Source organism: Lactuca saligna, chromosome 7 (assembly GCF_052625555.1).
Source record: "Lactuca saligna cultivar CGN05327 chromosome 7, ASM5262555v1, whole genome shotgun sequence".
Lineage (NCBI taxonomy): Eukaryota > Viridiplantae > Streptophyta > Magnoliopsida > Asterales > Asteraceae > Lactuca > Lactuca saligna.
Window position 1 is genome coordinate 78,475,540 of NC_136423.1, and position 25,709 is coordinate 78,501,248.

Consider the following 25,709-nt stretch of genomic DNA (forward strand, 5'->3'; position numbering starts at 1 on the left):
TACTCACACTACGGTAAAGTTCACTATTCTTGATGAACTAGAGAAGTGGCAAGTTGAGGCCTTAAAGCCAGAAAATGTGAAGAAGGAAGGAATGGTACATTATGCCGATGTTTTACTTGATGATCCACGAGGATTAAAAGTATTTAAGAATCGGCTATGGATTCCAAAGATTGGTGGATTAAGACAGAAGATTTTAGATGAAGCTCATAAGTCTAAGCTATCAATACATCCTGGTACAAGTAAAATGTACCATGATGTAAGAGTTGATTATTTATGGCATGGATTAAAGAGAGAGATTGGAAGATATGTACAGGAATGCTTAGTATGCTTACAAGTCAAAACAGAGCACCAAAAGCCTTATGGAACCCCAGAAAGTCTTAGTGTTCATGTATGGAAGTGGGAAGAGCTGTCCATGGATTTTATTACCAAATTGCCGAAGACTGCTAGACAACATGATAGCATTTGGGTAATCGTCGACCGCCTGCCTAAGAGTGCACATTTTCTCGCCATGCATGAAACGGCTCCAATAGAGAAATACGCATAAGTATACTTGGATGAAATTGTTGCAAGACATGGTGTGCCACTAAAGATCATTTCCGATCGCGATACTCACTTCACTTCTCACTTTTGGGCGAGGATGCAACACGAATTGGGATCATGAGTTGCTCTCAGCACTGCTTATCATCCCCAGACAGATGGTCAGACGGAGAGAATAATCCAAACAGTAGAAGATATGCTTCGTGCATGTGTCTTGGAGTTCGGTGGTAACTGGGATAAATACTTACTGCTTGTCGAATTTTCGTATAATAACAGTTACCACACTTCAATCAAAATGCCACCATATGAAGAATTATATGGTCGCAAATGTCGTACACTGTTATGTTGGCATGATGTAGGACAGAAGATCCTTGGAGGCCCTGAAATGATTCAAGACACCACCGACAAGATTCAAATCGTACGAGAAAGAATGAAATCGGCCCAGGATCGACAGAAGTCCTATACGGAAAAGAGAAGATGACCTATAGAATTCCAAGTGGGTGATTTCGTGATGCTGAAGGTATCCCCGTGGAAATGCCTTATGCGATTTGGGAAGAAAGGAAAGTTGAGTCCTAGATTTGTTGGTCCTTTCAAAATCATCCAGAGAATTGGAAAGCAAGCATACCGCTTAGAATTGCCTGAAGATTTGGCAGGTATTCATGATGTGTTTCATGTAAGTTATCTGCGCAAATGCTTGAGCATCTACGATGAGACAGCTCCATTATCCGAGGTGAAATTGGATAATAAGTTAAGATATGTTGAAGAGCCTGAAGAAATCATGAATGAAAGAACAACTAAGCTACGCAATAAAGAAGTAGAATTGGTGCTTGTCAAGTGGAAACACCATCGAGGCCCAAACTATACTTGGGAGAATAAGAAAGAGATAAAAGCAAAATACCCCCATTTATTTTAATCATTGTAATTTTGGGGACGAAATCCTCAAAGGGAGGATGTATTTGTAACATACACGTTTTGAAATCGTGTTTCGTAATGAATAAAATTGTGAAATACTATGTTAAATTGAGTGTTGAGTTCTAACAAATGGTTTTTACTAGAAATGAAGTAAACTATGTTTAGAATCACTCAGAAAATATTGGAAGTCTTATTACATTCCAATTAAAAGTCATTTAGCGAAAATATAAAATTTTAAATAAGTAAAACTTTATTATTTGATGTTGTAGAGAACCTCGTTAGAAACTTATAGGTGAAAACCTCGCTCCGCCACGTCTCGCCTACGAGCTGCTGACGCTTCGCTCCGTGTCACCCCTCCGAACCTCGCACCTGGCCGCCTCGCAGGTGCGACATCTGGCCACCGAATCTTGATCCGACTGCTGCGTGGTCTTCGCTGCTGCTGCCACCTGCCTCTCCGGATCCGAGCCTCTCGCCTATAAATAGGAGGCCTGCGAGCCTTCCTGGGTAATTTTGAGAATTTGCCATTTTTCACCCCTAAATACATATTTTCACTATTTTGACTTTCCCCGAAGCCCCGATATCAATTTTAGCACCCGAAACACACCCCAAGACCCCCGAGAAGCCCGAAAATTTTATCTTTTCGGTTTTGAAGCCCTACCTTCGCAGAGCCCGGTTTTCAATTAAGCTCCCCGTTTTCAACATAGAAAGACATAGTTAAAGTCAAAGTGATGTCCAAATTACTATTTTAACCCCCAATTAACTTAAGGTGAGTTCAATATATAGGAAAAATTGTATGTTATGTGTTATATGTGCTATGTGCTTTTCAGTGTTATTATTCTGAGTTATTTTCCCGTGTGATTTTATTCGCTATGTTTATAGTAATTGTAATACCTTTGACCATGTGATCAGTGAAAGGACTTAGATTCACATTGGTACTGGTACGTAGCCTTTGTCCATGTAGAGCATGTCTCCGTAAGAGAATGACTTCTATTATATGGCATTGGAAAATTATTAGATAGGACTATAAGCCTGAAATCTAACAAGATGATAATCAGAAATTGCATGTCTTCTATGCCATTTGAGCCAAAGTCTTATTGATGTATATCAAGAATTGAAAAGTAAATCTTTGAATAAAGTCTTTGATTGATATGAACGCTTGTCACATGATCTCACATACATCTTGTTGTTCCTCTTTGCTTTTGCCACATTGCAGTATATATATATATATATATATATATATATATATATATATATATATATATATATATATGGCATAACGTTATATTGTATCTATTATTGAACTCACTAAGCATCACCGCTTACCCTATCAATGTTTAACAATTGCAGGTAATAAGTAACTAGTATGTTCACATACTATTGAAAGATTTAGAATAGTTTGTAATAGTACTTTTGTACTACAGTTTATGTTTGTATAAATTACAATATCCTGCGTAGTTATGTAATATATATAACACTTTGTAATAGACGGTTTGTATCTAATAGTTTGTAATTCCCTTTATCAATGTAAAATATTGCTTTTATGAATATGCAAATAACATGTTTTGGAGTAATGATATTGTGAAGTATGAAAGTTTGGGTCTTTCAAAAATACGAAAGTTGGGGTCTTTCACATATCCTCCATGATAACAACTCGAATGAAGGATGGTGAACCCATCATGGGCCACATGCAGAAAATGCAAAGGTATGTGGACCGTTTGCTGAAACTGAATGTGAACTTTCCCCGAGGAGTTGGCAATTGACATCATTTTGCATTCCTTACCTTCATGTTATGATCAATTCCATATGACATACCACATGAACAAGGAGGAAGTTACACTTAGCAAACTTCAAGGACTCTTGAAGACCGCGGAAAGTGGTCTTAAGAGTAAATTGTTTGTTACCACTCCTACTCCTACTGCGGCCCCTATCTTGGCAATCCGGCAAGGCAAAGGAAAAAAGAAGAAGAGCCCTTTGAATGGCACCAAGGGGAAGTCCCTTGATGGGTCCTCTTCAAGTGGAACCAAGAAAGGTTTTGTCACTCCTTATGCTAACCCTAAAGAGTCTGAATGCTTCTATTGCCATGAATAGTCACACTGGAAGCGAAACTGCCCAAAGTACCAGCAAGATGTTAAGGATGGGAAAGTGAAACCCAACCATGCCGGTACATACACTATATTGTCTAATAATTCACCCCATTCTAATTATTGGGTCCTTGATACATGATGTGGTATTCACATATGTACTGATTTGTAGGGACTAAGAAGAAGTGAGAATGTGGAGCATGGGAAGATAAACTTGATCATGGGGAATATGAAAGCTTCACCTGTCACCAATATTTGAGTTTATTCTTTGTTGCTAAGTATTGAATTAGTATTAGATTTAAATTAGTGTTGTTACTCGTCTGAAATGGCGAGAAATATTATTTCCTTACATGGTTTGTACAAACAATGTTTTACCTTTTCATTTGATAATGATAGTGGTGGTATTAATGCTTTCTTTAATAATGTTTTTCTATTTTAATCCATTACTTTGTGATGGTGTGTATGAAACTGTGTCAGTTGTTGATAACCTAGGAAATAATGTATTGTGTATCGATTCTTCCACTAGTTTAGATAAAGCATCATTATGGCATTGTCGTCTTAGACATGTAAGAAAGAAACACATATGCTAACTCCAAAAGGATGGAATCTTGGAGTCGTTTGACCTAAAGTCAGATGATAGTTGTGAATATTGTTTGCTTGGGAAAATGACAAAGTCACCCTTCACTGGTACTTGTGCTAGGGGTAAGGGTTTGTTGGACCTCATACATACTGATGTGTGTGGAGCTTCAGAACTGCCACAAGAGATGCTAACCGCTTCTATGTGACTTTTGTTTATGATTATAGTAGATATGGATATGTCTACTTAATCAAGCATAAGTCTGAGACCTTTGAAAGATTCAAAGAGTTTAAACAGGAAGTGGAGAATCAGTTGGGCAGGAACATTAAGATGTTTCGATCTGGTCGAGGTGGTGGGTATCTAGTATAGAGTTCCTTGACTATCTTAGGGAATGTGGGATTATCTCACAATTGACACCTCTCAGGACACCACAACTTAATGGTGTGGTTGAGAGGCGCAATCGAACCTTGTTGGATATGGTTCGTTCCATGATGACTCGAGCTTCGCTACCAATCTCATTTTGGTTGTATGCCTTAGAGACTGTCGCCCATATTATTAATCTAGTCCCTACAAAGAAGGTTGCCAAAACACCTCATGAGATGTGGACCAGTAAAGTTCCCAATCTGGACCACATCAAAATTTGGGGTTGCGAAGCTTTTGTGAGGCGTGAGTCTCACGATAAGCTCGAACCTCGAAGTGAGAGGTGTATTTTCATCGGCTACCCATAGAGATCCTTCAGTTACCTCTTCTACAGACCTTGTGACAATGTGGTCTTTGTAGCAAGGAGATGAGTCTTTCGCGAGAGAGAATTCATGATCCAAGAAAACAGTGGGAGGCAAATTGACCTTGAAGAAGTTCAAGAGTCAGGCGGTGAAGGAACCTCAAACCCTAGTAATCAACCTGAGGAGGAAACTCCTGTTGATTTGACAGAAGAGTCTGTACCTTTGATGCGTTCCACGAGAGTTAGGAATGCACCTGAGCATTACTATGGTTTCCATATTACTGTGGAAGGTGATACACTTATCAGTGATAGCACACTGGTAAGTCTGGATGAACCTAATAGCTACACGAAATCTATGGTAGGCCCTGAGGCTATCAATTGGAAAGAGACTATGGACAGCGAGATACAATCCATAGATGACAATCAAGTTTGGAACTTGGTTGATATTGTACCAGGTCACAAGACATTCAGGTGCAAATGGATCTTCAAGAAGATCACCGACATGGATGGTAATGTACACACTTATAAGGCGCGACTAGTTGCAAAGGGCTTTTCTCAAACTCTAGGAGTTGATTATGATGAGACCTTTTCACCAGCAGTGAAGATTAAGTCTATTAGGGTTATGTTAGCCATTGTTGCATTTCATGATTATGAAATATGGAAAATGGATGTCAAAACCGCTTTCCTTAATGGAAGGTTGGCTGAGGATATTTACATGAGTCAGCCAGAGGTTTTTGTCAGTACAAAGTACCCTAATAGAGTGTGTAAGCTTGAGAAATCCATCTATGGATTAAAGCAAGCACCTCGCAGATGGAATCTTTGTTTCGATGAGAAGGTCAAAGAGTTTGTTTTTTCGAGGAATGAAGATGAATCTTGTGTATATGTCAAGGCTAGTGGGAGTATAGTCAGCTTTTTGGTATTGTATGTGGATGACATACTACTCATAGGAAATGACATCCCAACTTTGCAGGAAGTAAAGTCCTGGCTTGGGAAGTGTTTCGCTATGAAGGACCTTGGAGAAGCTGCCTATATCCTAGGGATAAGGATTTTGAGAGACATGAGTAAAAGACTAATTGGACTTAGTCAGAGCGCTTATGTGGATAAAGTGTTGAAAAGATTCAACATGCAGAACTCCAAGAAATGTGAGTTACCGATCCAAAGTAACGACAGTCTGAGTAAGACTTAGAGCCCGAGTACAAAGGTTAAGATACCAGAGATGAGTCGAGTATCGTATGCTTCCGCTGTAGGCTCGATCATGTATGCTATGACTTGTACTCGTCCTGGTGTGGCCTTTGCACCGAGCATGGTCAGCAGATATCAGGGGAATCCTGGTAAGGATCACTGGACTGTGTTAAAGAAAATTCTCAAGTACTTGTGGAGGACTAAGGACTTGGTCCTTACCCTCGGTGGGAGTGATGACTTGAGAGTAGTAGGGTATAGTGATGCTAGATTCCAGACTGATAGGGATAATTTCCGCTTTCAGTTAGGTTGGGTCTTTACCTTAAACGGAGGAGCAATAACTTAGAAAAGTTCCAAGCGGGAGATAGTGGTTGATTCAACTTGTGAATCATAGTATATAGCGGCAAGTGAGGCAGCAAAGGAGGCTATATGGATAAAGAACTTCATCGGAGACCTTGGAGTTGTACGAGCTATAAATGAGCCTATGGAGATTTTCTGTGACAACAATAGTGTGGTTGCCTTAGCCAAGGGACCAAGAGATCATGGCAGATTCATACACATTGTTAGAAAATATCATTTCATCAAAAACCGAATAGAAGGACTCCTCATGGCAAAGAGGGTATCATCGGATGAGAACCCGATAGATCCCCTCACGAAGGGACTGGGCAGGGTTAAGCATCTCCAGCATACGAGGTGCATAGGGATGAAGGATGATATTAGTTTTAGTAGTTAGATAGCTTTGAAATGTGTAAAGTGTAATTGGCATTTGATGATGAATAAAAGTTGTGTTTATTTATGAGTAAAGTGTTGCTATCTTTTGTGAATAGTTTACTATCATTTTATTTTTGCATGTTTTGACTTCAAGAATAATTATGTTATGGTATATCATATTATTCAAATTCTCCGCAATCAGCCATATATCGGAAGTAGATATGAATCAAGACTATCATGTAGTTGGTTGTAGATGTTTAAGATGTTGGACATTGCAAAGTGTTGCTACAACACTCATGAGTGCTCAAAAGTTTTGAGTATTGGATTCAACCCACGCTCACTGGTATCACTTCATGGAATTTATCTCGAGTGATCGTGAGATGGTAATATCATATAAGTCTTCAAACCTAGAGATATGACTTGTTGCCCATGAGTTGGTTATACATTGATTGTACAAACTACATTGGTAACTCGATGTTATAAAACGTGCCTTTGTGTATAATTCAACAAGTAGTAGAACAAGCATATGAGTCGGAGTTTATCTGTTCCTTATTGGATTAGAAGCGATATCTGGGGCCCTCGATGATTTTGTGTTGACCCATGTACCGGGCCCGGTCAGAACTAAGTTGATGTGTTCAATTAAGTTCTATGTCAAACAAATCAGAAATCGAGAAACAAACTACTGGACAATAAGTAAGACATTGTTCCATGTATTTGTCCGACTGATATCTAGAACAGAGGATTATATGATCCCTTATCTAAAATGGTGCTTCATAGTTCCACAGAGTTTTAAGAGCTACAATTGTCGGTCGGTTCCTGAAGTCATAATTGCAACTATAGTTATTAAACTTATCCAAGTGGGAGACTGTTGGATAAGGTGTCTGAGTCCATAACTATATTTGAGATGTACTTGCCCGACCCGGCATGGTCCATTTGGGTTGCACTTCACCCGAACAATTTATATGGATAAACTTTTGAGAATAGTATAAGTTATGATTTATTAATATATTATAAGTTCTAATATATTAATAAGAAATTGTATTATTTAATTAGTATTGATCTAAAATTAATTTAGAATTAATTTAGTGATCAAAAGTGTGACTAATTAAATATTGGACTCTTGTATTTATATAGTGTGGGCTAATGCTTATTTAGAATTGGCTAGGCTTGCATGGTAAGGCCATGGATAGTCCATGGAGCTTTAACCCATGGATCTCATGGAAATGAAAAGTCATGGGTATTAGGGTTTACATGGATGTAACCTTAATCCACCACACTATATAAAGGAGTCCTTGGCACTTGAAATCAAACTAGTTTTTGCGTGAAAACTAACAGGGCCGATTTCAAGAAGATTGCTACTATTCTCTCAAGTTTCCAAGGTTTTGTGGTGATTTGTGACTTCCATTTGAGGCATCCATATTATTGGTTCTAGGCTCTCAAACTCCAAGCAATCATCTACTACTAAAAGGTATGTAACTCTACTAACTTATTATATTTTAAAGTTGCCCATGCCATGCTAGTTAGGTTTAGAACCTTGGAAAAACAAATTTGCATGTATCATAGTAAAACATAGATCCAAGGTTTCTAGGGTTGCATGTACACCATAGGAGTGTTAGAATGCTCAAAACCCTACACATATTGCCCGATACTGCAGATCTCAGGCCCAACAGAACCAACAGTCGAATAACAACAACAACAACAACAACAACAACAACAACCGCAACAAAAATAATGATGTGGCTGGTCACAGATGTTATTCGATAGTGGAGCTTCGTTAGTAACAAATCCAAACACTTACTAAAATAACAACTCCATAAGCTAAACGAAGCCTTTGTGGTGGAGATGGATAATGGAAAAACCGAATTAACTAAAGATGTTTATGTAGGGTGTACATTAACACTAAACAACCATTCATTTCAAATAGATTTGATGCCAGTAAATATTAGGAGTTTTGATGTGATAATCGACATGGATTGGTTAAGCCCCCACCGTGCTGATATTATGTGTCACGAGAAGGCCGTTCGCCTTCAACTCCCCAATCATGAAACCCTAATGATCTATGGTGATAATTCTGGTGTCAATCTTCGTCTTATCTCGTGCATCAAGTCACATAAATGCTTACACAATAAGAACTATGCTTTCATCGCACATGTTATGGACAAAGCCAGAGTAGAAGTAAACATTAAAGACATTCCAGTGGCATTCGACTTCCCGGATGTATTTCTTGAATACCTTTCGGGAATATCCCCAGAAAGACAGTTTGAATTTCAAATCGACCCCGTACCGAGAGCCACATCAATTGCCAAATCACCCTATGGGTTAGCTCCCACCGAAATGCAGGAGTTATCTAGTCTACTAAGTAAATTGTTGAAAAAGGGATTCATCAGACCAAGCTTCTCACCCTAGGGAGCTCCCGTCTTGTTTGTTAAGAAGAATGATGGATCCTTCAGGATGTGCATCGATTATAGGGAATTGAATAAGATCACTATCAAAAACCGATGCCCACTCCCTTGGATTGACGATCTATTTGACCAACTTCAAGGATCTAGTTACTTCTCCAAAATAGATCTAAGATCCGGTTATCATCAACTTCGAGTCCGAGAAGAGGATATTCCATCTAACAAATACCTCCGCACCATTTATGGACCTCATGAATCAAGTCTGCCGCCCATTCCTTGATAATTTCGTGATCGTCTTCATCAACGATATTCTCATATACTCCCGAAGCGAATAGGAGCACGATCAACATCTCTATCAAATCTTGGAAACTCTAAGAGCTTAGCGACTATATGCAAAACTCTCGAAATGCAAGTTCTGGAATCGCATTGTAAATTTCTTGGGTCATGTAGTCAGTGAGGAAGGGATTCACGTAGATCCTTCTAAGATCAAGGTCATTGAAGGCTGGGCAATTTAGAAGACACCAACATAAATTCGATCATTCTTGGGTCTTGCAGGCTACTACCGAAGATTTATCCAGAACTTTTCCAAGATAGCCAAGCCCCTCACCGCCTTGACACAAAAAGGTGTATCTTTCGACTGGATGGACAAGCAAGAAGTTGCCTTCCAAACATTAAAGCGAGCCCTATGTAGTGCACCAGTGTTATCCTTACCAGAGGGAACCGAAGACTTCATAGTCTATTGCGATGCTTCGAATCAAGGGTTAGGTTGTGTCCTCATGCAGCGTGGAAAGGTGATAACTTACGCATCCAGACAATTGAAGATGCATGAAGTAAATTACACCGCCCATGATCTCGAGCTGGAAGTTGTGGTCTTCGCCCTAAAGATTTGGAGGCATTACCTCTACGGTACAAAGTGCACCATATTCACAGATCACAAAAGCCTTCAGTACATTATAAACAAAAAGGAGCTGAACATGAGGCAGCGAAGGTGGGTTGAGCTGCTAAATGACTATGAATGCGAGATCAAATACAACGCAGGCAAAGCTAACGTAGTAGTTGATGCCCTGAGTAGGAAAGAATACTCAGGTCGTCGGGTGAAGACATTATCGATAACCATCCACTCTCACCTAACCTTGCAGATTAAGGGAGCCCAATCCGATGCATTGAAACTGGAGAACACCACAAATGAAACACTTCATGGAATGGATAAAAAAACCTTGAAGCCAAGGAGGACGTAACTTACTACTTCATGAATAAAATATGGGTCCCTAAACTTGGGGGATTTAGAGAGATAATCATGAATGAGGCTCATAGAACACGATATTCCATCCATAAAGGCTCGGATAAAATGTACCTGGACATTAAACAACATTATTGGTGGCCAAATATGAAGGCAGAGATCGCCACTTACATGGGCAAGTGTCTCACTTGCGCCAATATGAAAGTGGGGTATAAAAAACCCTCGGGATTATTACAACAACCAGTGATACCTGAGTGGAAATGGGAAAGGATTACCATGGATTCATAACCAAAGTACCTAAGACAACAGACTGGTTGGATGTTATCTGGGTGACTGTCGATAGGTTAACCAAATCCGCCCATTTCCTGCCAATAAAAGAATCGTACAAGATGGAAAGATTAACACAAATATATATAATAGAGATCGTGTGACTTCATGGGGTGCCAATATCTATTATCTCAGATCGAGATAGTAGATTTACTTCACGTTTTTGGCAGTTACGCCAGAAGGCAATAGGAACACAATTAGACATGAGCATTGCCTACCACCCACAAACCGATGGCTAAAGTGAGAGAACCATTCAAACACTTGAAGACATGATCCGGGCTTGTGTGATCGATTTCGAAAAATCATGGGATACATACTTGCCTTTGATTGAATTCTCGTACAACAAAAGTTATCACACAAGCATAAAGGTTGCTCCTTTTGAGGCCTTGTATGGTCGCAAGTGTAGTTCGCCTCTCTGCTGGGCTGAGGTGGGTGACACCCAGCTGGAAAAAGGGCAATCACCAAGCATCACTCTCATAGGGCCAGAAATCATTCGATACAACAAAGAAGATAATCCAAATCAAATTTCGACTCCAAGCATCGTGGGACCGACAAAGAGTTATGCTGACAAACGATGAAAGCCTCTGGAATTCCAAGTCGGAGATCGGGTACTATTAAAGGTCTATCCCTGGAAAGGGATGATCTATTTTGGGAAATGGGGAAAACAAAATCCACGATACATCGGTCCGTTCGAGATTCTTACCCAAATTGGTCCGGTGGTATACAAGTTGTAGCTACCTGAGGAGCTCAGCATCGTACACCCCGTGTTCCACGTCTCGAATGTGAAAAAGTGCTTAATAGATGAAACCCTTGTCATTCCTTTAGAATAGATCGAAATAAACGAGAATCTCCTGTTCCTCGAGGAACCTGTCGAGATAATGGACTGGGAAGTGAAACGTACTAACCAGAGTCGTATTCCAATTATGAAGGTTTGATGGAACGCTAAGCGTGGACCGGAATTCACATGGGAACACGAGGACCATATAAAGCAGAAGTACCCTCACTTATTCTCTTGTTCATGATCCTACCTTTCAAAAGAATTTCGGGACGAAATTCCCCCTAACGGGGGGATGATGTCACAACTAGCAGTTTTAGCTAGGAAATTTTGTTTTCATGTAAACATCAACTCTTGTAAGACTTGTAATCTATGTGGATATCATATTCTATGCTCAATCAAAAACATCCATTTGAATTAAAAATCTGGAGTGAAGTCCAAAACCTAACTTAATACATCTTATATACTCAACTATGGGTTTGACACCCTAATAACCCGGTTCAAACTTAATATGTACCAGGATCCCCTTATTGGGCCTAATGGGCCAGTAAACCTTTCATTTGATGATTTTAGGATCTAATTGGACCCACACTCGTCAAACCATAGCAATTGGGTCATGTTGGGCCTAAAACAACTCACTTTGTTATCACGGGCCATGATGGGCCGTGAACCACCCTATTGAACCATGATGGGTCGTAAACCCATCTTCTTATTGTGATTGGGCTTTAAACCCTATCCCTTCACCACCTTTGGGCCGTCAACCCATAAGAAGGGCCTACTGGGTCGAGAACCTTCATGTTGGGCCTATGATCTCGAAAATGTTCAATAAGGGCCCAAACTTTTCCTTCTCTTTTCCTTTCCCCCTCATTCTTGGCCCATATATATATATATATATATATATATATATATATATATATATATATATAAAGGAAAACATTAGGATAATTTGAGGTGCCACCTCATATTTCCCTTGTGGATTTTCATGCAAATTATCCCATAAATATCTATGTAATCTCATTTATCCATGCAACCATCACATCTTATTTCACTCCTCTCGCCCCCTCTTCTTCTTATTCCCGACCAAGGGTCTCCCACCACCACCTTCACTCTCAATTCTATTTACTTCAAACACTCTCTAACACAATAAATCCTCTCCTTCATCCTCCAAATTTTCGTGAGTTTTAAGAGTGCATCAAAGACTCTCCATCAAGCTCATACATCCTTGGTAAGTCATAGTGAAACTCAAAAACTTTTGATTCAAGTTACTCTAGAAATCTCTTCTTAATCCACATCATTTCATGATCCATGATCTAGATCCACCTTAGGTTTGAAATCTACTCAAGAAGCTTGCTAAGTGCCGAGATCTTTCCATTTCCTCATCAAAAACCAAAATCTACAAAGCAAAGTGAGTTCATACCCCCTATTTATAGTCATTTTTACTATGTTTTAGGGGAGAATACAAGTTGTTTTGTGTAGATCTTTGTGTGTATGCATGATTTTGTGTGTTTTTCATGATATATGTGTGATTATGTGTTATAAACTCCATGAACTTGAATATCTACTAAAAGTTGGTGTTATTTGTATAACATAACACTAAATTAAACTTATTATGCAAGAAAAAGGTTTTAAAATACATCAAAGTTACTTAGAACTAAGAAAATTTGCATATGAGGCCAAAAGTGACAAAATAACCAAAAATGGGGTATTTTTATGTAACTCACAGTTTTAAGGGTTCAAAAAGGACTATTTTTGCTAAATATGGATATTTATGGCATTTGGGACCCTACAAGGACTAAAAATGTAAATTTTTTCACAATTAGGCTTTATTTGGGCTTCTCACGGCCTTGGGCCAAAATTATAACTCTTTGGGCTTTTGTGGGCTTAAGTGCCATTTTCAACATAGTTGTGCCAAAAATGTAAATTTTTGCTAAGAAAAACTTAAAATATGAATTTGTTAGAACTTGGGCCAAAAGGATAAAATTATTTATAAATGGGCCAAGAATGCACATTTTCATAAAAATCAAGTCAAAAATGATATTTTTGACAAAAAGGAGTTAAAAATGTTATTTTTACTAAAACTAGCATTGAATGCAAGTTTTGTCCTTAAAAGGGGCCTAAAATGTTATTTTTACCAAAAAGGTAACCTAATTGTAAATTTTCGGTTTTAGGACCAAAAATGTCTTTCAAAAAGTGGTATTTTCATGTCAATTTGGTAACCAACGAAGCTTATACAATCAACATAACAAACAACAGATAAATTACATCATTCTTACCTTTATTGGGTTTGGGATACTCCTTATATGCTTATTAGGCTTGGAAATAACATACATGTTAAATGGGCCTTAGTTGTCCTTTTACATATATATTGGGCCTGGGATATATATTCTCATTCCTTTTGAGTCTGAAAATAATTTACATGCTTAGTGGGCCTTACTTGTCCACTTACATGTTTATTGGGCCTGGAATATACCTTATATGCTCTTTTCGCGTAAATTCGATTAAGGATCTAGTGAGACGTGTCGGTTGACACCTCTTGTGTGTACAATCGTAGCCTATAGTTATAACTAGAGTCTCCTGGAGGGAGAGCGGGAGTTTGTGTATAGATCTATAAGGGGGTGACACCCCATACATGAGCTTTTCGCTACAGTTAGACTAGGTCAGTCTATGGTGACAAAAACCTAGTCCTTCACTTGACTCACATACTTTTGTGAACAAGAAATTAATCTTAATTTCCAATGATTCAGAATCACACTTAATCTTGTAAGTATAACCATGTTTACTAAGCTTTTAGTAAATCATGACGAATATTTTATCGTTCTTTGTGGTGGACTTGACGAGTGCACAACAATATGTACTAGATCCCCTAGTCCTTCACTTGACTCACGTACTTTTCTTGAACAAGGAATTAATCTTAATTTCTCAAATACGAAGGTTCTCATTCATCACACAATAGAAGTCGCATGATTCCAAGTTTTTGACCAATTAAAACTTGGGTGATAAGAATCGTCCTTATTTGTAAATTTTCGACACTACCACAAATAACATAACTAAGAATCACATCGATTTTCAATATTGCTAATAATAGAAACATACAAACACCAATTTTCACAAATGCCATTGCAAAGATAAATAAGACAAAATAAATTTTTTTTATTTATAAAAGTGTGGAAAAACTTTTCCTTACAATGCAATTACAAATGAAAACTATGTTACTAAATGTTTCTAAGCAATCTATCCTAACTCTTAAATAGCAGCTCAAAAATCCGATCTTCGAACCACACGATCGAAATCCATTTCTCCGTGATCAGAATCAACATACTTTTCCTTTAAGCTTCCTTTCTTTTCTCTGATCCTACAAAACATAAAACGCAATCTTATCACATAATCTATTGAGAAGCTACAAATAGGAACTTAATAGAGTTAGATAGTGGATTTACCTAAAGAAGAGTCATACATCTTGACTCTTTCATCTTCGCTATCCTTTAGTTAGATACGGCAGCTTCGCATCCAATGCCCCTTCACTTGGCAGTAGAAGCAAACAAACTGTTTTGGAATAGCACATGGGACAATCTCAGATTCAATCTTTCTCTTTACCATCCAGTCAAAACGGTTTGACCTTGGCCAATCCCTTTCCATTAGGATGAGAAGAATTTTATAGACTTCCAATGTTGTCATTGTCAATATCCATGGAAGTTTGGGAGGTTGACCTACCAACCAAATTTGCTTTACCAGTGCGCCAAATCATTGTTGATTTAGCAACAATAAACAAATATGTAAGATCAATGAGGGTCACGTCGTGGTCCATCAAATAATAATCATTAATGATCTCACTATATAAGTTAGGAAGTGATTCAAGAACCAAGACAGCAACCAACTTCCTTGAAACATCGACACCCAACTTGTCAATGTGCAACTTCATCCCTGGGACATGAGCACATATAGACTTTCAATCTTCGTGTTTGCTTGCCAATAAGGCTTGAGTGACCTTGAACTTTTCAAGTCTTCGAACACGTGGGTCAGGGAGAATAATTGGAGGAGGTGGAGGAAGTGAAGAATGATTTTCATTTCCACGATCCAATCGTGGAACATCATCTTCATGTGGAAAGCTTTTTCCAAAGGATCCGGGAAGACCATAGTCACTTGACATCTACAAAACAGGATAAAATTCAAGCTAGCTGATAATAATCCTTGATATAACACCCAATGAAATATCAAGACTACGATCCAACACAATATTCTATATTTTGGAAGATGGATGCCGTAATCTAATTGCAAAATATTTGAAGGTAGGTAAATGATGATTTACCAATTTCCACCATGAAAATTGAAAATTAGATTTTAAATGAATTGAAACTCCAAGACCTATTGAGATTCATTGAAATTTTTAATGGCATGTTTAATCTCGATTACGCCCTTCATGTTTGTGACTGGGATGTCGAGGATCACAAACAAGGTGTGGATAACCATGCAAATTAGCTTGGTACTCTCGAAGATGTCTATCACCTAATCAATGTGCCAGTTAACCATACACGCTCAATTGATATATGATAATCTACGAGCTACCCATTACCATCCTTCATTGGTCCCATATTAGTGTGCTAGTTAACCACACACGCTCCACTAACGAGCAACAAGATGCAATGTGCAATTTCATGGATTAGCACCAACTCTGCATTTTTCCCAAAGTAACTAAGATTTAGGAATTTAATCATTTATAAAAGTGTTTAGTTACTTCGTATTTCATTATACTTATAATGGAAGGTTGTGTCATATCCCACCCGCTTGGCTAACGACCCTCCACTAGTCAAGAGTGCGGTGGGTAAGAGTGGATACCCAATGACGGTCATTTTACAAGCCTCTTCCTTAAACACCCCTTATAGACTAGCTTTGTGAATGAGGCCTACTAATGGTAAGACTGACTATTTACTTATACATATATAATATATTAGACTTGTAATTTTATATAGTATAAATGTGTATTTTACACTTTTAAAATACTAAGTGGTTTAAACTATTAATAAATTACACTTTTAATTTTATTAATCTTAAACCATATTATTATGGATTTATTAATTATCTCTTTTAATTAAACACTTAATTAATTTAATAAAACCATAAGGGTGTAATTTGAACTTTTCAAAACACTAGGGTTCTAGAATTTAATATTTAAAAATTAATGCATTTTTAATTAAATTATAAATTTCAAAATTTGAGGGGAAATTTTGAAACTTTTCAAAATATCTTTTAGATCAAATTTGAAAAATAAATAAATATCATATGATTAATAATTATCACATAATTTGACCTAATTCAATTTTTCTTACAAGATAATTCAAATCAAAATACAAATAATTAATCTTTATCTTATAAAACGAGTATTTTTTATCTTAAATTGACAATTATCCATTAATTTGATTAGGATATCAATTACCATAACTGAAAAATCTGATTTTTATTTGGAAAAACAATTTATGGTAATTATCCAAATTAAATTAGGGCAAAAAATTTCGAAATCTACTATCAAACTGTGTTCTTGAGGTGAACACACTGTGCTCATGACATGAGTCTGGTCAAATTCGAAATTTGTATTTTCAGCTTTGAAAACTTAACTTTGGCATCATATAACAAAAAACTACCCTAGACTCTGATACCACTAATGAGTTTTGGGCAAAACATCATTCCTATGGTGTACATGCAACTATAATGCTTTGGATCTAGGTTTTTCTCAAGTTACACATGCAAACAATCTTCCAAAGCATAAACCCTAATCTAACATGTCTAAGAACGAAATTCATATGTAAATAAGGGTTTGGAATCTTACCTTACTTGTTATGTATCAATAACAAGAACAATCCACAACGTCCTTGACTCTTGGAAGCTTAGTGCCCCAAGTGTTGCACCTCTAATGGAGTCACAAACACCACTAGCAACAAATAAGAATATGAGAGAGATGAATAGCCTTAAAAAACATCTAGGACTCTCCAAGAAATCATTGGGACGTTTTTGGGAGCCTTTAGGGTTCCTTTTATAGTTGAAGCTTCTAGGGTTATCAACTTGGAAACCCTAATTCCATTGCTTAATCCCTAAGCAACATATCGACTCCTTAATAGACAAGCATTTGACGAAATCTTTATGGACTCTCATAGAAATTTCGTCCACCTTATACCAACAAGGTCCATGAGCCCAAACTATAAATATTACTGATTTACATAATCAGTCTCCGTTAATTTAATCAGTCTCTTTTAATCACCAAATTAATTTCTAATCAATACTAATTAAATAATATGATTTATTAATTAATATATTATCCTCAAATATAAGTTTTTTTTTTTTTTTTTTTTTTTTTTTTTTAAGAAAGGGATAGACAGAACAATTATGAAATTTATTTTGGAAACGGAACTCTCATAATAAATTTTCCAGTTAGTATTAAATTCTATAAATATAAAATTTTAATATAAAATGAGTTGAGTTGGTTTGCTAATGGATGTAAATAATTAGATTGGGTTGAGTTATATAGATTGAAGATATATATTATTTTTATTGAAAAGTTGGGCTGAGTTTGATTACTAAGGAGGATAGTCTAATAATACAACAAATGCTGAGTTTTAATTGTTTTATAAATATATTATTTTTGTTTAGTTTGTTAATATCAATCTACATTTTAATTCATTAGTTATTTGAAGTTAGAATTTTTTTACTTGTGTCGTATTTATTTTAATAAAAAATTCAAATTTAAATTCTCTGAATATAAGTTATAGAGTTTTCAGTTTTATAAGGCTGACCTGCTTCTTATGTTACGCAGAAAAACCCCAAACCCCTTTTCCTTTCTCAGCCTCCATACTCTCCATATCTACAGTGTGCAATCCTACTTCTCGTTTTTCTGCAATCGGTAAAACATTCTTCTCTCTTTCCATATACAATAGATGTAGATAATATATGCGAGCACATGCTTTTGGATTTGATTTCAGTTTTAGAACTCTGTTCAAATGCATAATCGATGTGTAAATAGTTGTAAGATTGAACGTTCTACTGTGAGATTTATTACTTCTTTGTATGAATGGTTATTTACTTAGCTGCTTTTTCTTAGGAAGGATTAGATTCAAATCGATTTTGTTGTTAAAAAGTATCCCATATGTGTTTTAGGCTAATACGATAAAAACGTCAGGGCAAAGAGAACGCAAATTAGGTTTTCATCAGCCGCTTCAGGAGGAGAGACTACTGTAAGTTCCACCGCAGCCACCAGCATGACAAACACAAATCCGGATGTGCCTCTTTCCGAGGAGGAACTTGAGAGGAAGAAGAAGAAAGAAGAGAAGGTATCTCCTTTTACTTTTTCAACTCCAATCGATTCTACTTAGGCTTTCTGATATTAACTTTGTATTGAGTAGGAACTCAAGTTCGTTTTGTTTTCTTTTGTAATCAGGCAAAAGAGAAAGAATTGAAAAGGTTGAAGGCTGCACAAAAAGCGGAAGCAGCCAAACTTAAGGTAATCTTAGATTGTTAAGCAGTATAGTAGTGAAACTGTAATAATATTTGTTTAATGATCAATTGATTTAATTTATACACATTTAAGGCACAACAAGGACCTTCTATCTCAAAAGCCAGTAAGAAGAAAACAGTAAGAGCAGATGCAAGTGAAGAGAATCCAGAAGACTATATAGATCCAGAAACACCTTCTGGTGATAAGAAAAAACTTTCTCAACAAATGGCAAAGCAATTCTCTCCTGTTGCAGTGGAGAAATCGTTAGTTTTTCTATGAGTTCCTTTTCTTTTACAACATCATTTACCTCAAATTTCATTGATATATACTTTATCAGTAATCTTATTCCTTATTCTTAAATTACTCATTGCTAGATGGTATGCATGGTGGGAGCAGTCAGGTTTCTTTGAGGCAAATTCCAGCAGCTCTAAACCTCCTTTCACTATTGTGAGTCTCTACTCTCTAGCACTTAACTTGTGATTTTCTCTGCTATTTCATAAGTTTCCATAACTATTCATAAACAATGATGTTTCAACTTTCTGTAGATCTTTTTAGTCAGATTGGTTTTAGGATTGTTGTTTGTATAAAGCCATTGATTAATGTAATTTGGTTATGGATGTCTTGTTTATGTGTAAATGCAGGTTCTTCCACCTCCTAATGTGACTGGAGCTCTACACATTGGTCATGCTTTAACTGCTGCTATCCAGGTTTCATGACTTACCCTCATCTTTAATGAATTTTACAATTCTATCCTTTTTTCAATTTTATTTGATATTGATTATCATTGTAGGATACGATTATTCGTTGGAGGAGAATGTCAGGATACAATACCTTATGGGTGCCTGGAATGGACCATGCAGGAATAGCAACTCAGGTTGAGTTTACTTTTAAGGAATAAATATTACTATCAATTTTATTTGATATTGATTATCATTGTAGGATACGATTAGTTTCCTTTTGTTTATCTAACAAAGCTTCATTGACAGGTGGTAGTGGAGAAGAAAATCATGAGAGAGAGAAAAATGACACGTCATGATGTGGGTCGAGAAAAGTTTGTAGAGGAAGTGAGTTTGACTTCACATGTTATATCTTACTTTCAAAATGACATTATTTAGTATTTATCATCAATTTGGAAGATAACATGTTAAACTTAACTTCAAAGATGTTGTGTTGTTTTGGTATGAATGATAGGTATGGCAATGGAAAGAGGAATATGGTGGGACCATATTGAAACAACTCAGGCGTTTGGGTGCATCTCTAGATTGGTCACGTGAGGTAAAATCTAAGGAATGGAATGGAATCGTTCATTCCGTTGGAATGAACAAAGCTGCTTGTTTGTATTCCTTCAAAATGATTGATTTTTCTATATCCTTGGATAGGGTTTTTCCCATTTCATCATGGGATGAAATGAAAAGTTACAATGCAGCCTTTTTTATTATGTAATCTCAATGATATAAATCTTTTTTGAAAAGACTCGAAATATTAGTTAAACTACTTTTGTTTTTCCAAAGATAACTATAAGATGTATTTGATATCTATTTTATTTTTGATGATCTTTCATGATGTTTAAATTCTTTTATGTATAACAAGATTATAAATTTTTGTTTAATAATGGCAGTGCTTTACCATGGATGAGAAAAGGTCAAATGCTGTAACAGAAGCTTTTGTCAGGCTTTACAAGGAGGGTCTTATTTATAGGTAATACTCACATCAACAAAGTTCAATATCATTTCAGTCATCTTTGGTGTTTTTTCAAGGGTTTTGAGCATTTTCCCTCAAGTTTTTGTTAATTGACATCTCATTTTATACTTTAACTTCTTGGATACCCTTTTGCCTTTTCTTCAGAGACCTAAGGCTAGTCAACTGGGATTGTGTATTGAGAACTGCAATATCTGACATTGAGGTACACCATAGTCCATAGATCTTTTCTCTCATCATTTATACACATCAATTACTTTCAATTTACATTTCTACCCTTGCGTTTTCATAGGTGGACTACATTGATATCAAAGAGAAGACACCTCTAAAGGTCCCTGGGTACAAAAACATGGTGGAATTCGGTGTTTTAACCTCTTTTGCATACCCTTTAGAAGAAAATCTTGGAGAAATCATAGTGGCTACAACTAGAGTTGAAACAATGCTTGGAGATACTGCTATTGCTGTTCATCCTGAAGATCCAAGATACACTCATCTTCATGGAAAGTTTGCCTCTCACCCTTTTAATGGCAGAAGACTTCCCATAATTTGTGATGCTATTCTTGTTGACCCTAAATTTGGAACTGGTGCTGTAAAGGTAATAAAATCCCTAAACCCTAAAAACAATTTTGACTCCTATCTTTTTGTTGTTTTGATGATGTTAATGGTGTTTAATTGTTAATGCAGATAACTCCAGCACATGATCCGAATGATTTTGAAGTTGGAAAGAGACATAAACTTGAGTTTATTAACATTTTTACTGATGATGGGAAGATAAACAGTAATGGAGGTTCAGGGTTTGTAGGGATGCCACGTTTTGAAGCTCGTGTTGCAATAACTGAGGCTTTGAAGTCTAAGGTATTTAATACCTTTCTTAACTTTTTGTCCCACCTTAAAAAGACGTGAATACCCTTCTTATCTTCTTCATCAAATATGCATACAGGGACTTTATAAAGGGGAAGAAAAGAATGAGATGCGTTTAGGTGTTTGTTCTAGAAGCAATGATGTGATTGAACCTATGATTAAGCCTCAGTGGTATGTCAACTGCAATGGTATTGCTAAAGAAGCTCTTGATGCTGTAATGGATGAAAATAACAAGAAAATTGATATACTTCCAAAACAGTATGCTGCTGAATGGAAAAGGTCACCTTCTTGAGTTTTTCATTCTACCTTTAAAATTGATATACAACATTTAAACTTTATTAATTAATTAATTTTAAAAATTATTTTATACAGATGGCTTGAGAACATTCGTGATTGGTGTGTATCAAGGCAGCTTTGGTGGGGCCACCGAGTTCCTGCATGGTATGTGACATTGGAGGATGATAAACTGAAGGAGCTTGGAGCATACATGGATCATTGGGTGGTTGCTAGGGATGAGAAAGAGGCTGAAACTGAGGCTAAAAAGGTCTTTTCAGGGAAAAAGTTTCAATTGGCTCAAGATCCTGATGTTTTGGATACATGGTTTTCTTCAGGGCTTTTTCCTTTATCTGTATTGGGGTGGCCTGATGATACTCAAGATTTCAAGACTTTTTATCCAACTGCTGTTCTTGAAACTGGGCATGACATTTTGTTCTTTTGGGTTGCTCGTATGGTGATGCTTGGGATGAAATTAGGAGGCGATGTGCCTTTCCAAAAGGTTAGTTAAGTTTTTTAAATTATGTGAAAGAACATGACTTTGTTTTAATTATTTGACTGTTTTTTTCAGAATTAAAACAAGATATTAATAATTGTTGTATATAGGTTTATTTACATCCCATGATTCGTGATGCACATGGGAGAAAAATGTCAAAATCTTTGGGCAATGTGGTGGATCCTATTGAAGTCATATGTGGAATAACACTAGAGGGTCTTCACAAGAGACTAGGGGAGGGTAATTTGGACCCTAATGAGTTAAAGGTAGCCACAGAGGGGCAAAAGAAGGATTTTCCTAATGGCATTCCAGAATGTGGGGCAGATGCCCTTCGATTTGCCCTCGTCTCATACACTGCCCAGGTACAAAAATACCAAAATGCCCTTATCATCCATTTTTGAATTGTTTGTATTCAAACTAACATTATTCCTTATGCATAATTCATTCCAGTCTGATAAAATCAATCTAGACATACAACGTGTGGTGGGATACAGACAATGGTGCAACAAACTATGGAATGCAGTACGATTTGCAATGACAAAACTGGGTGACAATTATACCCCTCCTTCAAAAATAGACCCAAACAACATGCCCTTCAGTTGCCAATGGATTCTTTCAGTTCTAAACAAAGCAACATCAAAAACCATATCATCATTGGATGCTTATGAGTTCTCAGACGCATCAACTGCAGTATATTCGTGGTGGCAGTTTCAGCTTTGTGATATCTTCATTGAAGTAATCAAACCTTACTTCTTTGGTGATGATGCATCAATGGCAGCTTCAAAGGCTCATGCACAAGACACTTTGTGGGTGTGTTTGGATACAGGGTTAAGATTGCTTCATCCGTTTATGCCTTTTGTTACTGAAGAACTTTGGCAACGACTTCCTTCACCTAAGCATTGTGAAAGAGAGAAGTCTATTATGATTTGTGATTACCCTTCGGTTGTTGAGGTTAGATTTTTCAGTTGTAGTTGAAAGGTAAAATGTTAGTTATATATATAAATATAACTGTTACTTTTTACTTTTTTACAGTCATGGAGTAATGAAAAGATGGAATATGAAATGGAGGTGGTTGAGTCTGCTGTAAAGTCACTCAGATCAATTAGGGCAAACATGCCTGCACAGGAAAGAAATGAAAGGTATTGGAATTTGGACCTGTTTCAAGAATTTTAAATATTGTATTTTATATTTGGGAAAACTCCATAAAAGTCCTTGTATTTTGGCCTCATAATTGATATAGTTCTTGTATGTTTTTTTTATTCAATTAAGTCCCAAAATTTACAGTTTTGACCCAGATTTTAAGTTTTATTGCAAATTTTGTCCAAAATTCACACTTTTGGCCCAGATTTCAAAATTTTATTAGGAATTCATCCTAAATTGTAAATTTTGTTATGTTCATACAAAAATGTTTTTATATAGAAAAAAAAAGATTTTTATTTATGTGAATATGTTTTTTTTCTTTTTTCTTGTGTGTGTGTAAATATGATTTTATATAGCAAAAAAACATATTCGGAACAAAATTTTGAAAAACAAAATGTATAAAAACTAAATTCAGGATGACTTCGTAATAGCATTTTGAAATCTGGGCCAAAAGTGTAAATGTTAGACCAAATTTGTAATAAAATTTAAAAACCAGGCCAAAAGTGAAAATCTTGAAAGTGGGATGACCTGTTGACCAGGGTAAAAGGATCAAAATGAATACAATTGCCAGTTTTTGGGGCTTAATTTAATAAAAAAATATATATAAGGGTTAAATCGATTATGAGGCCAAAATATAAGAACTTTTATGAAGTTTTCCCTTTATATTTTCTCATAAAGGAAAATTCTTTTTGTTTTTTCGGGGACAGGCGTGCTGGATTTGCTGTTTCTAGAAAGGAACAAACTACAGACCTTCTGAGACGCCATGAAATGGAGGTTTCAACCTTAGCCAACTTATCCTCATTCACGGTATGTGAAAAAGACGAAAATACCCTCAGCATAAAAAACCCTGTAATCTCTGACATTTTGGGGTTAAAAAACTGTCTTTTCAGGTTCTGACTGAAAATGATGCTGCTCCAGCCGGATGTGCAGTATCAGTTGTAAACCAATCACTTTCTGTTTATCTAAAGCTTCAAGGAGCCATTGATGTTAAAAAAGAACGTGAAAAACTTAATGCAAAGTTGTCAGAGTTACAAAAGTAAGCAAATTAATCCACACCTCATGTTAACTTTTTAATTCTGTTAAGTTGTCAAGTCAACAACATATGTATATTAGGAAATGATGTGTCTTCCATGTTTGACTTTGACCAGGCTAAAGGATAGTTTGAACAAGGCGATGAGTGCTAAAGGGTATGAAGAGAAGGTTCCGGAACATATAAAAGAAGAGAACATGGCTAAACTGACCATGTTAATGCAACAATTGCTGTCTTGTGAGGAAGCTACTCAGCACTTTGAACGCGAAGTGGCTGTAAGAGCAGAGATACAAGTCAACCCTCAGATGACTGACTGATCATCGAGGCATTTATTGAAATGAATATTTGAATTATGTGGGAACAAGAGTTGAAGAGATTCTGATACAATTTTTGTGAAAGTATGTATGTGTATTTTTTTTTTTAAGTTTCCTTGTTAAGCATGCCACAAGTTATAGTAAGAATTTCAGTTTGTTTTTTGTGCAAAAGTTGTGAATGACCTTGATACCCTATATAGCTGACAAACAAACGATCCAATATGTGAAACGAAATCCAACACAATTAGACTTTGTGATTTGCTACACGACACACAGATACAACAATGTGTTTTTTGTGTAAGGATTTTGTAAAATCATGTGTCGTTATTTGTGTTTATTTGTATCGACACAAATTTAAAATTTGTGTTTTGGTCTAATACGGGCTTGGATTTACCCTTATAAATGTGGAGGACATGGATAATTTTTGTGCCCCACACATATAAGACTTAGATAATTTAGTGAAATATAGTATTTGTGTTTGTGTAAATTTGTGTTTTTGTCTAACGGTTAAAAACATGTTGTATCATGTGTTGCTCGAATTATTTGTGTATTGTTGGTGTTTTATATATACATGAATTACTGTATGTACTCGGATAGTAGATTTTGGGTATTGGAATCCGTATCTGAAATTTCGGATATGGATTTGGATATCTGAAATTCATTATTTTATTACCGACAACTAAACATAAGCTCAATAAGAAATAAACATACAAAATATTGAAAAAAGTGCACTACACCTTGTTACTCGTTCGACACCTAACAAAATAATGGCTATGGTATGCATGTTCATACATATCCAACAAAAGCAATTCAAAAAGTTTCTAACCTCACACCCAATAAATAAAGTTAAAACTCCATCTATTCATCTTGATCTTACAGTGAGCAATTCGATATGTTTGATAAGGAAATAGACATGACTAATAAATCCACCACACATAAACACATAAGGAAATAGATA

The 25,709-nt window shown here is 36.3% G+C and overlaps 1 protein-coding gene across 2 annotated transcripts; it reads left to right on the plus strand.

Moving 5' to 3' along the window:
* Positions 1 to 18,234: 18,234 nt before the first annotated feature.
* On the plus strand, positions 18,235 to 24,946 carry LOC145004219 (valine--tRNA ligase, mitochondrial 1-like). 2 transcript variants are annotated; one of them, XM_078963108.1, is made up of 21 exons: positions 18,235 to 18,348; positions 18,603 to 18,775; positions 18,883 to 18,945; positions 19,033 to 19,202; positions 19,314 to 19,386; positions 19,581 to 19,646; positions 19,730 to 19,813; positions 19,926 to 20,003; positions 20,131 to 20,214; positions 20,558 to 20,637; positions 20,785 to 20,842; positions 20,930 to 21,232; positions 21,322 to 21,492; positions 21,578 to 21,777; positions 21,871 to 22,273; positions 22,378 to 22,629; positions 22,718 to 23,218; positions 23,300 to 23,406; positions 24,115 to 24,214; positions 24,298 to 24,443; positions 24,556 to 24,946. In XM_078963108.1, the coding sequence occupies exons 2-21, from the start codon at positions 18,704 to 18,706 to the stop codon at positions 24,752 to 24,754; spliced, it is 3,210 nt and encodes a 1,069-aa protein (XP_078819234.1). In that variant the 5' UTR covers positions 18,235 to 18,348; positions 18,603 to 18,703; the 3' UTR covers positions 24,755 to 24,946. The 2 variants fall into 2 exon arrangements, with proteins under 2 accessions (XP_078819234.1, XP_078819233.1); XM_078963107.1 differs by having other exon boundaries at positions 18,241 to 18,348; positions 18,625 to 18,775.
* The last annotated feature ends 763 nt before the right edge of the window (positions 24,947 to 25,709 follow it).

Excerpts from the sequence above, each read along its gene's own strand:
- LOC145004219 (XM_078963107.1), top strand. The coding sequence starts at position 18,251 with ATGTTACGCAGAAAAACCCCAAACCCCTTTTCCTTTCTCAGCCTCCAT. Across the intron at positions 18,349-18,624 it reads TTCTCGTTTTTCTGCAATCG|GGCAAAGAGAACGCAAATTA; the intron begins GTAAAACATTCT and ends TAAAAACGTCAG. Across the intron at positions 22,274-22,377 it reads GCGATGTGCCTTTCCAAAAG|GTTTATTTACATCCCATGAT; the intron begins GTTAGTTAAGTT and ends TGTTGTATATAG.